The sequence below is a fragment of the Leucoraja erinacea genome, chromosome 6 (genome assembly GCF_028641065.1).
Source record: "Leucoraja erinacea ecotype New England chromosome 6, Leri_hhj_1, whole genome shotgun sequence".
In the NCBI taxonomy this organism is placed as follows: domain Eukaryota; kingdom Metazoa; phylum Chordata; class Chondrichthyes; order Rajiformes; family Rajidae; genus Leucoraja; species Leucoraja erinaceus.
The window spans coordinates 59,216,756-59,231,305 of NC_073382.1; the positions used below are offsets into that span (position 1 = coordinate 59,216,756).

Here is a 14,550-nt window from a genome sequence, read left to right on the forward strand (position 1 = left end):
TGAATGTGAAAATGGATCGTATACAAAAAATCTGCAAAACAAAGGTACTTACCCATTTGCCTTGCAATCCCTGAAGATAAAGGTCCGCAAAGAGACCCCACAAAAAAGGTTCCATTATATCGCCCACCACTCAATGAAGGCAGACATCAGTTATCAAATCAACCATAATCTCAGTGTGCCAATACAATCTTTGGCCTTCTGAAGGATCAAAGACACAGAGGTCAAGATGTAAACCCAAGGCCACAGTCAACCAAGCAGCAGGGCCTCCACCTTCAACCCTCACCTCAAACATGGACTGCCTTCTGCAGGTATTTCTAGACACTGGAGAGGGATCTACCCTTCCATTGGCTTCATCTACACTTCATGCTGCCTCGGCAAGGCCACCAACATAATCAAGGAATAATCTCATGCTGGGTCACTCCTTCTTCTCTCAGCAGGCAAGAGGTGTAGAAGTTTGAAAACGCATCCATCCAGATTGAGGGACAGTTTCTTCCCAGCTATAATCAGGCAACTGAACTGTTCTCTCATCAAATAGAGTGCAGTCCTGACTTCCCCTCTACTCCATTGGAGACCTTTGAACTATCTTTGTTAAAGAAGGAACTGCAGATGCTGGAAAATTGAAGGATTTCTTTCCAGGTGCGGCAGAGGTTCACCTGCACCTCATCTATTGCATCAGCTGCTCTACATCGGTGAGACCAAGCGTAGGCTTGGCGATCGCTTCCCCCAACACCTCCGCTCAGTTCACAATAACCAACCTGATCTCCCGGTGGCTCAGCACTTCAACTCCCCCTCCCATTCCGAATCCAACCTTTCTGTCCTGGGCCTCCTTCATGGCCAGAGTGAGGCCCACCGTAAATTGAAGGAGCAGCACCTCATATTTTGCTTGGGTAGTTTACACCCGAGTGGTATGAACATTGACTTCTCCAATTTTAGGTAGTCCCTGCTTTCCTCTTCTTTCCCCTCCCCTTCCCAGCTCTCTCACAGCCCACTGTCTCCGCCTCTTCCTTTCTTCTTCCCGCTCCCCCCACCCCGACATCAGTCTGAAGAAGGGTCTCGACTCGAAACGTTGCCTATTTCCTTCGCTCCATAGATGCTGCCTCACCCGCAGAATTTCTCCAGCATTTTTGTCTACCTTTGAACTATCTTTAATCAGATTTCATCGTGCTAAATGTTGTACCCTTTATCTGTACACTGTGGACCGCTTGATTTTAACCATGTACAGGTGCACAACCTTTTATCCGAAATTCCGGAAACTGAAAAGCTCCGAAAATCTGACATTTTCGGTCCTGGAAAAAAGGGAGGGTATATTGCCCGGGTGAGTAGGAATCCCTAGACCTAGTACAGTGAGCGTCCACTGAGGGTCGCCCGGAGAGGTTCCGCGGTCACCTCTCCGGGTGACCCTCGGTGGACCCTCACTGAACTAGGTCTAGGGATTCACAAAAATGCTGGAGAAACTCCGCGGGTGCAGCAGCATCTATGGAGCGAAGGAAATAGGTAACGCTTCGGGCCGAAACCCTTCTTCAGACTGCCCTATCAGTCCCCCCTATCTGTCTGAGGAAGGGTTTCGGCAAAGGGAGGGGAGAGAAGGGAAAAGAGAGAGGAACGATCTGCCGGACATGCTGTGTGTGTGTGTTTGTTTGGCGGAGTCTGAGGGGAGAAGGAGAGAAGGGAGAGAAGAAGGGAAGGGAGGGGGGGAATGGAGGGAGAGGTCCAGCGGCGGGAACAGATGCCTGGGTCCGGGCGTGAGCTGAGTCCGAGGTTTGTAAACGTTGCTGCAACCCCATCTACCCCTTTCTTCCCCCTCTACCTCTACTCTCTCTCGGCCCGCAGCGATCTGCCGGACATGCTGTGTGTGTGTGTGTGTGTATGTGTTTGTTTGGCGGAGTCTGAGGGGAGAAACGCCGGCACTAAGAGCGAGCGAACGTGCGGATAGAACGGACAAAAGCAACGATCATAGGTCGGAATAGGTGACCAAAGATCTTTGTAGGTGACATTTCGGGTCGAAACCCCTCTTCTGACTGACGGGGGAAAGAGGAGCAAGAGCTATGGACGGTACTAAGGACAAGTGAATGGAAGATATGCCGATATCTCCCGTTTCCCTTTCCCTTGACTATCAGTCTGAAGAAGGGTCTCGACCCGAAATGTCTACCAACGCCGCTCTATGACGTTGCTTTCGTCCGTCTGTCCACGCTTTCGCTCGCTCTTGGTGCCAGCGCTTCTCCCCTCATGGCAGCTATTGAAAAAGTCGACACGAAATATCACCTATTTCCCCCTATTGTCACGTATTCCTCATCAGAGATGCAGCCTGATCCGCTGATTTACTCCAGCCTTTTGTGTCTGTCTTCGGTTTAATCAGCATCTGCAGTATGTGCCGTTTAAAAAGTACAAGGCATGTGCCGTTTAAAAAGGAAGTGATAAAAAACATTTAACAACACCTAAACTGTTCCCCCGCAACGCTGCGAGAGGCATAACTGAAGTCGGGTCAGGGTTACTGAAATGGCGGAGGTTACGCTCCGGTGCAGACTACGCGTCAGTTCATTGTATTTCGCAGGAGTGGACCATCTTGCGTGCTATAAGATCTTTGCTCCAATTGATTTGATTACTCTAGCGCGGGGCCCAATTGGGAGAAATAGGTCCTATCCTATTGGCTAAAGGCCGGCCCTGACCGGGTAACTGCAGGGATCGAGGCGCAAACTCGCGACCTTGCGGCCACGAGCCGAGCACTCTACCACTGAGCCACATGTTAAAATCTACGCTAAAAACCTTCCGTTCGGAAAACCGAAAAATCCCGAAATCCGAGAAGTGTCTGGTCCCAAGGCTTTCGGATAAAAGATTGTGCACCTGTATAGTCTTTTCAGAAAGGCACGCAAACAAAAGTGAGCTTGGAGGAATTGGTAATGATGTTTCTTTTGTAAACCACAACTCTTAATATCTTACATGTGCATGAACTATCTCAAATATCTTGTATGTGCATGAAATAACATAAATTTCTCAGTTAAGCTGGAAACTTGTAGGTGTTTTGCTGTCCCTCTAAGCGATGGGATATTATGGATGATAATGATATACAAGTGTAGCTTGGAGATAGTAGGAGAGGTTGCAGTATAAGAGGTTTTTGTTTGTGATACCCACTTTGTGACCCTCCCCCTGGGGCTAGATCCAAACCAGGAGACACGACCACCTGAGCACATGACACATGGGTTACTGATACTCATCACTCCCCTAACTGCATGGAGCAGAGTTGCAGATAAAGATTTGGATTCTGCCACAATGATAAGTTTCATAAGTAAGCTAATTTTTGTTGTTATTGCTCACACTCGCTGTGCAGAAGGCTTCAGCTATCATGTGTAATGGTTTAATCTGTTTGTTAATTTGCTGCTGCCTTAAATGCTATGGGTGATGTAAGGTCTAGTCCTTTAATTACTTTACTTTTGGCCACCTATTGTTGTGTTAATGTTTAAAAGTTGCAGGTCAACTCTACAAGTAACTTCAACAAGAATTGGCAGTTGTGTACAGTGCTACCCACCCCCCACTCTCCCCCCAGTCAGATTTCCAAATGTTGGTCTGAGAGACTGCTCCAGCCATGATGTCTTACCACAGAAGGCCGTGGAGGTCGTTAATGGATATTTTTAACACAGAGATTGACAGATTCTTGATTAGTACAGGCATCAGGGGCTATGGGTAGAAGGCAGAATGGGGCTAATAGGGAAAGCCATGTTTGAGAGAAAGTCATGTTTGAATGACAGAGTAGACTTGATGGGCCGAATGCCCTGATTCTGCTCCTATAACTTATGAACGATATTTGTCCATTGCTGGTTAATATCAGAGGTGTTATGTAGAGTGATAATATGTATGCATTCTTTCGTTGGATCAGCTTGATCTCCAACCCATGCGGGAAAGGAGTGCAATGCTCCACTATGGTTAGCATTGCAGGTCCCAACTGCTTGTAATTCAAAGGACTTTGTCGAACACTGAATTCAGGATGCTTGCAAAGATTGTGTTAGAGGTTTAAATCCAGATTTTACTAATATATATTAAAGTGGAATCAGCATATAACTGTTTAAATGCATGTACTGCCATTTATTGACAGTCAAATGTTGTGACCCTTGCTGAGCAAAAGTGAATGTCATCAGTCAGGATGCTGGGATGCAGAGGACCTGAGGTCACCGATCATGATTTGCAAAAGACTGCTTTGCAAGTGCAGCAAGTCATTTGAAAGGATAGCAGAATATAATTGTTCCATTTGAGCTATTGATACACAAGAATATTGTGTTCAGCTTCGATCTTTCTGTTCAAGTTCAAATGAGTTTATTGTCATGTGTCCCTGATAGGACAATGAAATTCTTGCTTTGCTTCAGCACAACAGAACATAGTAAGCATTGACTACAAAACAGATCAGTGTGTCCATATACCATTATATAAATATATACACACGGTATTGGGGGTTCAGTATTAAAGCACACGGTATTGGGGATTCAGTATTGATGTGGATAGAGTACTGGCTGGCAGAGACAGGAAGCAAAGAGTAAGAGTAAACGGGACCTTTTCACAATGGCAGTGACTAGTGGGGTACCGCAAGGCTCAGGGGGACCCCAACTACGATATATATTAATGCAGGGAGGCTCAGTTTGCGGGGACCCCAAGCTGGGGGGCATTTACGATATAGGAGGCTGCAAGGTGACTTGGATATGATTGCATGGCAGATGGTATGATGTGGAGGAAACAGGGTAGACTATTATCTGAATGGTGGCAATGAGGGGGAGATGCAACGAGACCTGGTGTCATGGTGCACCAGTCATTAAAAGTAGGCAGGTACACAAAAATGCTGGAGAAACTCAGCGGGTGCAGCAGCATCTATGGAGCGAAGGAAATAGGCGACGTTTCGGCCCGAAACCCTTCTTCAGACGGATCAAAGTAGCATGCAGGTGCAGCAGGCAGTGAAGAAGGCGAATGTTGCATTCATAGCAAAAGGATTTGCGTATAGGAGGTTCTACTGCAGTTGTACAGGGTCTTGGTGAGACCACACCTGGAGTATTGCGTACAGTTTTGGTCTCCTAATCTGAGGAAATACATTCTTGCCATAGAGGGAGTACAGAGAAGGTTCACCAGACTGATTCCTGGGATGTCAGGACTTTCATATGAAGAAAGACTGGATAGACTCGGTTTGTACTCGCTATAATTTAGAAGATTGAGGGGGGATCTTATAGAAACTTACAAAATTCTTAAGGGGTTGGACAGGCTAGATGCAGGAAGATTGTTCCCGATGTTGGGGAAGTCCAGAACAAGGGGTCACAGTTTAAGGATAAGGGGGAAATCTTTTAGGACCGAGATGAGGAAAACATTTTTCACACAGAGAGTGGTGAATCTCTGGAATTCTCTGCCACAGAAGGTAGTTGAGGCCAGTTCATTGGCTATATTTATGAGGGAGTTAGATGTGGCCCTTGTAGCTAAAGGGATCAGGGGGTATGGAGGGAAGGCAGGTACAGTATACTGAGTTGGATGATCAGCCATGATTATATTGAATGGCGGTGCAGGCTCGAAGGGACGAATGGCCTACTCCTGCACCTATTTTCTATGTTTCTATGTTTACACACATGAATAAATAAACTGATAGTGCAAATAACAGATAATGGGCTATTAATTTTCAGAGGTTTGTCCGAGCTAAGTTTAATAGTCTGATGGCTGTGGGGAAGTAGCTATTCCTGAACCTGGTCGTTGCAGTCTTCAGGCTCCTGAAGGTAGCGGGGTGATGAGTGTGTGGCCAGGATGGTGTGGATCTTTGATGATACTGCCAGAGTTTTTGAGTCAATGACTGCGATAGATTGACTCGATGGAAGGAAGGTCAGAGCCGATGATGGACTGGGCAGTGTTTACTACTTTTTGTAGTCTTGTCCTCTCCAGGGCGCTCAAGTTGCCGAACCAAGCCACGATGCAACCAGTCAGCATGCTCTCTACTGTGCACCTGTAGAATTTAGAGAGAGTCCTCCTTGACAAACCAACTCTCCGTAATCATCTCAGGAAGTAGAGGCACTGATGTGCTTTCTTGACAATTGCATCAGTGTTCTCGGACCAGGAAAGATCTTCAGAGATGTGCACGCCCAGGAATTTGAAGCTCTTGACCCTTTCAACCATCGACCCGTTGATATAAATGGGACTGTGGGTCCCCATCCTACTCCTTCCAAAGTCCACAATCAGTTCCTTGGTTTTGCTTGTGTTGAGGGCCAGGTTATTGTGCTGGCACCATATGGACAGTTGCTCGATCTCTCTTCTATACTCTGACTCATCCCCATCAGTGATATGTCCCACAACAATGGTGTCGTCAGCGAACTAGATGACGGAGTTTGCACTATGACCGGCTATGCAGTCATGAGTACAGAGTGAGTACAGCAGGGGGCAGAGTTCGCAGCCTTGAGGTGCTACCGTCTGATTGTTATCGAGTCTGACACATTTCCACCAATACGAACAGACTGTGGTCTGTGAATGAGGAAGTCGAGGATCCAATTGCAGAGGGATGCGCAGAGACCCAGTTCTGATCAGTCTGAAGAAGGGTTTCGGCCCAAAACGTTGCCTATTTCCTTCGTCTCCATAGATGCTGCTGCACCCGCTGAGTTTCTCCAGCATTTTTGTGTACCTTCCATCATTGATCTGTTGTGGCGGTAAGCAAACTGCAGTGGGTCAAGGTTTTTGTCGAGGTATGAGTTGATTTGATCAACCTCTCAAAGCACTTCAGGGTGGATGTTAATGTGTTGGAAGAAATTCAGAGAAGGTTTACTGATACTTGGAATGGATGGGTTATCTTGTGAAGTAAGGGTGTGGACAGGATAGGCTAATATACACTGGGATTTAGTAGAATGAGTAGGAACATGTAGGACCTTGAGGCTTCTTGATAGGAAGATTAATGGAGAGGACGATTCCTCTTCTGGGAGAATCTAGAACTTGTGGCTTACTGTATAAAATAAGTCACTCATTTAAGACACATGAGAGGGATTGTTTTTTTCAGAAGGTCGAGTCATTGGAACTCTTTTCCTCAAAAGTGGGGCGAGGGGTGCAATCTGAGTCTTTAATTGATGCCTGATTAAGCGAGTGATGAAAGGTTATAGTAGCGACACAATGACGCAGCAGGTAGAGTTGCTGCCTTGAAGTGGAAGAGATTTGGGGTTTGATTATGACTAAAGGTGCTGTATGAACTGCATGGATTGTACATTCTCCCTGTGACTATGTGGGGGATTTAGAAACCTCTGGGGGTGCTCCGGTTTGTTCCCGATTTAGGGAAGTCCAGGACAAGGGGTCCAAAGGACGGGGGAAATAAAACCGAGATGTTTGTTTTCACACAGAGAGTGGTAATCTCTGACCTGCCAAAAGTCGAGGCCATTCATAAAAGAGGGAGTTATCCCTGGGCTAAGTATCAGGGGGTATTAGAGAAGGCAGGTACGGGATACTGGGTTGATGATCAGTATGATTAGGAAATGCAGGCTCGAAGGGCCGAATGACTCCTGCAACGTTTCTATGTAGTTAATTGACCTGAAAAAAATTTAAATTATCCCTGGTAAGTAGGATTGTGTACTGGGTGATCGTAGATTAGGAAATGGGGAGATGCAACGAGACCTGGGTGTGCTTGTACATCAGTCACTGAAAGTAAGCATGTAGGCACAGCAGGCAGTGAAGAAAGCTAATGGCACGTAGGCCTTCATTGCAAGAGGATTTGAGGTTAGGAGCAAGGAGGTCCAACTGCAGTTGTACAGGACCCTGGTGAGACCGCACCTGGAGTATTGTGTGCAATTTTGGTCTCCTAATTTGAGGAAGGACATTTTTGCTATTGAGGACGTGCAGCGTAGGTTTACCAGGTTAATTCCCGGGGTGGCAGGACAGACATATGATGAAAGAATGTGTCGATTGGGCTTGTATTCACTGGAATTTAGAAGGATGAGAGGGAATCATATAAAATTCTTAATTGGACAGGCTAGATTTAGCTCTTAGGGCAAAGGAATCAAAGGATATGGGGGGGAAAAGCAGGTGGCTCGAAGGGCCAAATGGCCTACTCCTGCACCTATTTTTATATGTTGGTTGGCACAGACACGGTTTTCCAAAGAACCTATTTCTACACTGTATCTCTAGTCTAAAGTTAACAGAGCAATGCAGGAATGTAATGTTAGGGTTAATTCAGATCAGCCATGATCTTATTAGATGGCAGAGCGAGCAATGCATTGAGAATTGAAAGACTAAAGAAAAGTGGAAGATAATTTCTTTACTCAACACACTTAATTTGTTTAATGTTTAATTTTTAAGTTTTTAGGTATAGCATTTATTATATCTTAATTTATTTTTAGTTAAACTTTTCATTTGAAAAATATTTTAAAGATAATCTTTCAATGTTTTGAAAAACAATAAAAAATACTGGCAAAACCAATGTGGAACTTTACAAGCTGTCAAAATTATCAAAGGATATTTTGGGTCAGGGTTTCAGGCCACGCCTCTGAAGTCTAGAATGTTTCAGACTGAAGATATTCACTCTTTATTCTCCGCTAGGCTTCTTCAGGTGAAGGAAGATTTGGTGGCCACAATCAGGCAGGGCACGTGCGGGTAATGTAAATGGTCTCAGGGCTGAATTATGAAGCTTTCTGGGATATCTTAAAACCAACTATAAATAAATATCACCATTCTTTCTGTGTTTCTTTTGTATGCTTTCTTTGTTTTTCCTCTATCTTAAGATGTGCTGTTATTTGGACAGTTCCAGGTGGTTGGTACTCATGCAAAGCAATCCTACAAACTTGTTTTACAACGTGTGACTCGGTTATGCTTTGATTATGTTTTGTTTTGACATGCTAATTATTGAACGAAAATATACGTTTATTGGATTAGATGATTCGAGTAGAACCTTTTAAGAAGCCGACTTGCATGAAAAAGTATATGCAACCTCTCAATTTTCTTTTGGTGTTTGGAACAATTTTTCAGTGGCTTGCTCTGTGATTTTTACTTGAATAATTGTAGCTTTTGCCAGTCTACGGGTGTAAATGCAACTCATAAATGATGCCTTGTATGGAAGGTTGGAAAGCACATCCTGATGTTCCATACGAGACAATGATTTCTTAATTGCACATTGAGTTGAATAGATATACAGAATCAGGAAAATAAAATATTTTCAATTGCAGCATTGTTAATATCCCAACACATCCACCCACTGTGCTGAAGTGATGAATGATGCAAGGGCAATCTTAATGAGGTTTACAGAGCACAAGAATTGATTAAACAGTATAGTCTTACTGATTACCATGAGGCAGTATGGGAGCAGGGAGCAACAAATTGTGGAATCAGACATTTTTTGCAGGAAGGATAATGTTTAATGCAGGATTATTAAAATACTGTGAGTAAAGCCCTTTCTTTCTCCTGATCACAAGGTTTCACCATAACATTACAGAAATACTTCACTATTGTTGCTGTACATTCAAAAAAAGAGAGCAGTCTCAATAATGGCAGTAACAAAAATAGGAACTGTTGCATCTACCAACAGATAGGTTAAGAGAGAGTACAACACTATAATTTGCATTTTAAGAAATAGGAGCAGTATTTTTAAAACTGAATTATAATTTTGAAGTTTCAGCTCAAAATTGCTTCCTGTTGAATCCATTCACCAAACCCTTGGAGTATTGTCGCACAAGTTCTGCAGATGTTTTGCTCCCTACTGAGGCTCTTAAATAATTCTTTGCTTCTCCTGTGTATTTTATAGGTACTATTGAGAACTAAAAAAAAAGATTTATCGTTAATCAGAGTCCTTCAAGATTTGAGCAGATTATGTCACAAGAATATGTTCTTTGCTGTAATGTATTCCTGGCATGGAGATATGGATGGAGATAGGGGGGGGGGGGGGGGGGGGGGTGAAGTTATAACCAAAACAATAGCGTTTTCACCTTGGATGTGGATATATTGAAGCAGATTTTGAGGATTTTTGTTTTCAGTAGAGATTTTAATTTTTACAAAATTAATTTCTATGCTTATGGAATGCTGTTTTACTGAAGCATCTAATGATGCTTGTGTAATGAATGTTGGATTTATCTTTTGGATTTAGTGAACATTGTTTCCATATAAATTAACAGTCGCAGCTTTGATGGCACGTTTGAAGTCGTGCAGTTCTGCTAATGTTGCTTTTGTTACTAACTTTTTGATGTGATTAATTGTATTTGGCCTTGCATTCTATTGTCACATATGTAAAGTTTAGACATTATTCTCAAAAATCACCAATGTGAAATTAAATCTCAGAGAACCTACTATGAGCCGTGGCGGATGGAGGAAACGTGCCGGCAAAGAAGATGGCTGGAGGGATTGGGTATGTTCAACATGATTTGCCTCTGATAATCTGCTCAATTTGTACATTTTGTTTTCTATTTGTGTATTGGCATTGAGAATGTATTTATTATATGTATGTGTATTATATGTATGTATGTGTATATGTGTGTGTGTATATATCTGGATGAAAATGTAGATGGGTTGGTTGATAACTTTACAGATGATAAAAAGATTGATCGAGTTGGAGAGAGTGAAGAAGGCTGTCAAGGGATACAGTAAGATATGGATCAGGTACAGATATAAGCAGAGGAGTGGCAAATTAATTTTGACGCAGGCAAGTGTGAGATGTTGCACATTGAGAGGACATGCGCCTATTGTCTATTGTCAAACGTATGGGGAAATTATACTGTTAATGGCAGGATCCCTAACCACACTGATATATAGAGGAATCTTCAGGTCCAAGTTCATAGCTCCCTGAAAGTAGCAACACAAGTAGATGGAATGGTAAAGAACCCATATTGTTCGCTTGCCTTCATCGATCAGAGCATTGAGCGTAGGAGTCAAGAAGTCATGTTACAGCTTTGTAAAACGTCTGGTTAAGCCACGTTTGGAATATTGTATGCAGTTCCGGTTATCACATTTCAGTAAGGATGTGAAAGCTTTGGAGAGGGTACAGAAAACGTTTACCAGGTTGCTGCCTGGATTAGAGGGTATCAGCTATAAGAAAACATTTGCATTGTTTTCCCTGGAGCATCGGAAGCTGAGGGGAGACCTGAAAGTTTATAAAGTTATGAGAGGCTTAGCCAGGATAGATAACCAGAATCGTCTTTCCCAGAGTGGAAAGGCACCGCTTTAAGGCATAGCGTTGAAGTTAGAAGTGAAAAGTTTAAAGGAGATGTGTAAGGCAAGTTTTTTTACACAGTGGTTGGTGGCTGGAACAGGATATCAGTGGTGATGGTGGAACAGATACAAAAGTGGTGTTTAAGAAGCTTTCGGATAGGCACATGTATTGGCAGGGAATGGAGAGATATGGATCACATGCAGGCAGATGGGATTAGTTTAATTTGGCACCGTGTTTGGCACAGACATTGTAGATCAAAGTGCATTCTATGACCTTGAACTCCATCGGCATTCTCTCTTGCTACTGCAAATTAACCTTTTGTGTAGATAGATAAATGGCAAATAAATCAATGATTAGTTAACGGGCCCAAGCAAGAATAAATTGCAAAGGAACAGCTCCGGAGACCCGGGTTCGATCCCGATTACGGGTGCTGTCTGTACGGAGTTTGTACATTCGCCCCGTGACCTGCGTAGGTTTTCTTCGAGATCTTCGGTTTCCTCCCACACTCCAAAGACGTACAGGTTTGTAGGTTAATAGGCTTGGTAAATGTAAAAATTGTCACTTGTGGGTGTGCGATAGTGTTAATGTGCGGGGATGGATGGTCTGTTTCCGCGCTGCATCTCTAAACTAAACTAAACAGGAAAATGAGTGGGGAGATGGAGTTTATACCTGCATAACCCCCATGCGCCAAATGGCCTTTGTGTCAAAATAAGTGAACATACTGAAGAAACACATAACCTTTGGGATTTAATAATTCACCAGAGAAGGTTTTGCTCTGCATGGATATCAGCTCCTCTTCCTGTTTACACACAGCAATTAATCTGGAATTAGTTTGGTTCCTTTGCATTGATTTTTCTTTCACCTCGGATGATAATTGACTTTAAACTGCACTTTTATTTTCGTCCTCTGTTTTTGCAATAAATTTCAACAAGGGTCAAGACTTTCTAATATTATGCGAGCAGAAAACTAAGCAAAGTGTGGAAGTATTAGATTAGTCATACAGTGTGGAATCTGGCCCATCGGCCCACCGGGTCCGCACCAACCAACTCATACACAAGTTTTTTCCTACACACTAGGGACAATTTACAGAGGTCAATTAACCTACAAACCCGCATGTCTTTGGTAGTACAGGTGCACAACCTTTTATCCGAAAGCCTTGGGACCAGACACTTTTCGTAATTCAGAATTTGTCGGTCTTCGGAATGGAAATTTTTTTGCGTAGATTTTAATGGCTGGCTCAGTGGTAGAGTGTTCGGCTCATATCCGCAAGGTCGCGAGTTTGCGCCTTGATCCCGGCAGTTACTCGGTCGCGAGCTTGAGTCTTCAATGTGGTTTTTTTTTGCAGAATAAATGTTTGTATGAAATGCAGTGTAGGAGAGGTGTACTGACTGTGTGGGCAGAACTTTGGAAGTGATTGCCCACCAGTGTCAAAAGCCGCTGTGTCTCCCTGTCCCTGGGATAGCAGGGGGCGATCAAACAGCACAATACTCCCCTCCCCCTCCAACTCCAGAGGAATTCGCTCCCCGATGGGCCGCTACGGCGACAAGTGGCAGTTTGCCCACAGCCCGAGCTGCGCCACCCCAAGAACACCTTGCACACCATCAGCTTCTGCCCCTACGTGTTCCTCTGGAGTTGGAGCGGGGCTGGGCTGCAGTTGCTGCTGGCTGTGGGTCTCTGGGATCTCCGTGCTTGCAGTGGGCCAGGGGGGTCGCTGTCCCGTTGGTCCTGACGTCTCCGGCCACCCCCCTGGACTGGAGCTGAGACTGGGAACTGTACCGCCCTTGCCCCCTCCCTCTGCAACTGCAAACACCCCCACTCTCCTGCAAGAGCGGTACAGTTCCCGGAGGATTAGCAGGTGGCCGGAGACGTCAGGACCAACAGGAACCCGCTCCCCGATGGGCCCCTACGACGCCCCGAGATTATCCGCAACCCAGGTTCCTCTGTAGTTGGAGCGGGGCTGGGCTGGGCTGCTGTTGGCTGTGGGTCTCTGGGATCTCCGTGCTTGCGGTGGGCCGGGTGGTCGACGTCCAATTGATCCTGACGTCTCCGGTGACTGCACTGACCTGCAGCCATCGCCGACTTGAAGACAGTGCAAAGCCCCCGCGCCGGTGCAATAAGCGGGGAGCTGGAGAGGGGAGGGAAGGGGTCACACACATGGCCGGGGAGCAGAGGGGTGTAGGTGGGGTGAAACTGAAGGGAGCGACAATCTGCTGCTGCCTACACTGTGTATCGTGTCTACCGTGGGAACTTTTAACTCAGCGGGCAGACAGCAGCATATTGTCAATTATTAACCCTCCCGCGCAATATACCCTCACCTCTTTTATGGATGGGGATTTAGTTCCCCTTTCTTCGAGGACCGACCGGAGGTTCCGCTGTCACCTCTGCGGGCCGCCCTCGGTGAACGTCCTGTCTCCCTGTCCCTGGAATAGTAGGGGGCGATCAAACAGCACAATACCCCCCTCCAACTCCAGAGGAATCCGCTCCCCGATGGGCCGCTATGGCGACAAGTGGCAGTTCGCCCACAGCCCGAGCTGCGCGACCCAAGAACAAGACGTTATTCTTGCACACCATCAGCTTCTGCCCATACGGGGAGCGTGTTCTTCTGGAGTTGGAACGGGGCTGGGCTGGAGTTGCTGATCTGGGATCTCCGTGCTTGCAGTGGGCCTGGGGGTCGGTGTTCCGTTGGTCCTGACGTCTCCGGTGACTGGCACTGTGCTGCTAGCATCGCGACGTGAAGACAGTACAAAGCCCCCACGCCGGTGCAATGAGCGGGGAGCTGGAGAGGGGAGGGAAGGGGTCACACACATGGCCGGGAAGCAGAGGGGTGTAGGTGGGGTGAAACTGAAGGGAGCGACAATCTACTGCTGCCTGCACGCTGAGTTAAAAAGTTACCAAGCAAGACTCACGATACACTGTGTATCGTGAGTCTACCGTGGGAACTTTTTAACGCAGCTGGCAGGTAGCAGCATATTGTCAATTATTAACCCTCCCGCGCAAAATCCCCATTCTTCTCTTTTATTAATGGGGATTTAGTTCCCCTTTCTTCGAGGACCGACCGGAGGTTCCGCTGTCACCTCTGCGGGTCGCCCTCGGTGAACGTTTTCAAGGACCTTTCTTCAAGGACCGAAAAAATGTCGCTATTCGGAGGTTTTCGTTATTTGGATCGTCGGATAAAAGGTTGTGCACCTGTATTATCACCAAAATATGTGTATAAATTTAGTATTAAGCAGTTTTACAAATAACCACTAGAAATTTAGCAGAAATAGGAGAATGAAGGAATGGGCGGCAGAAATGCTGCCTTACAGCATCACAGACCCGGGTTTGATCCTGACTATGGGTGCAGTCTCTATGAAATTAGTACGTTTTCCTCGTGACCGCGTGGGTTTTCTCCGGGTGCTCCGGTGTTTCCTCTTACATTCCAAAGACGTACA

The 14,550-nt window shown here is 45.4% G+C and overlaps 1 protein-coding gene across 3 annotated transcripts in view; it reads left to right on the plus strand.

Moving 5' to 3' along the window:
• The first annotated feature begins 3,223 nt into the window (after window positions 1-3,223).
• Window positions 3,224-14,550, plus strand: part of rev1 (REV1 DNA directed polymerase) — a 69,869-nt gene continuing 58,542 nt past the window's right edge. Inside the window, exons 1-2 of one of the 3 annotated variants that reach the window (XM_055637173.1) lie at window positions 3,224-3,283; window positions 10,252-10,318. In XM_055637173.1, the coding sequence (XP_055493148.1) occupies window positions 10,262-10,318 (57 nt within the window). In that variant the 5' untranslated portion in view covers window positions 3,224-3,283; window positions 10,252-10,261. The remainder of the gene's footprint in view (window positions 3,284-10,251; window positions 10,319-14,550) is intronic. The other 2 variants (XR_008723644.1, XM_055637172.1) reach the window with 2 other exon arrangements.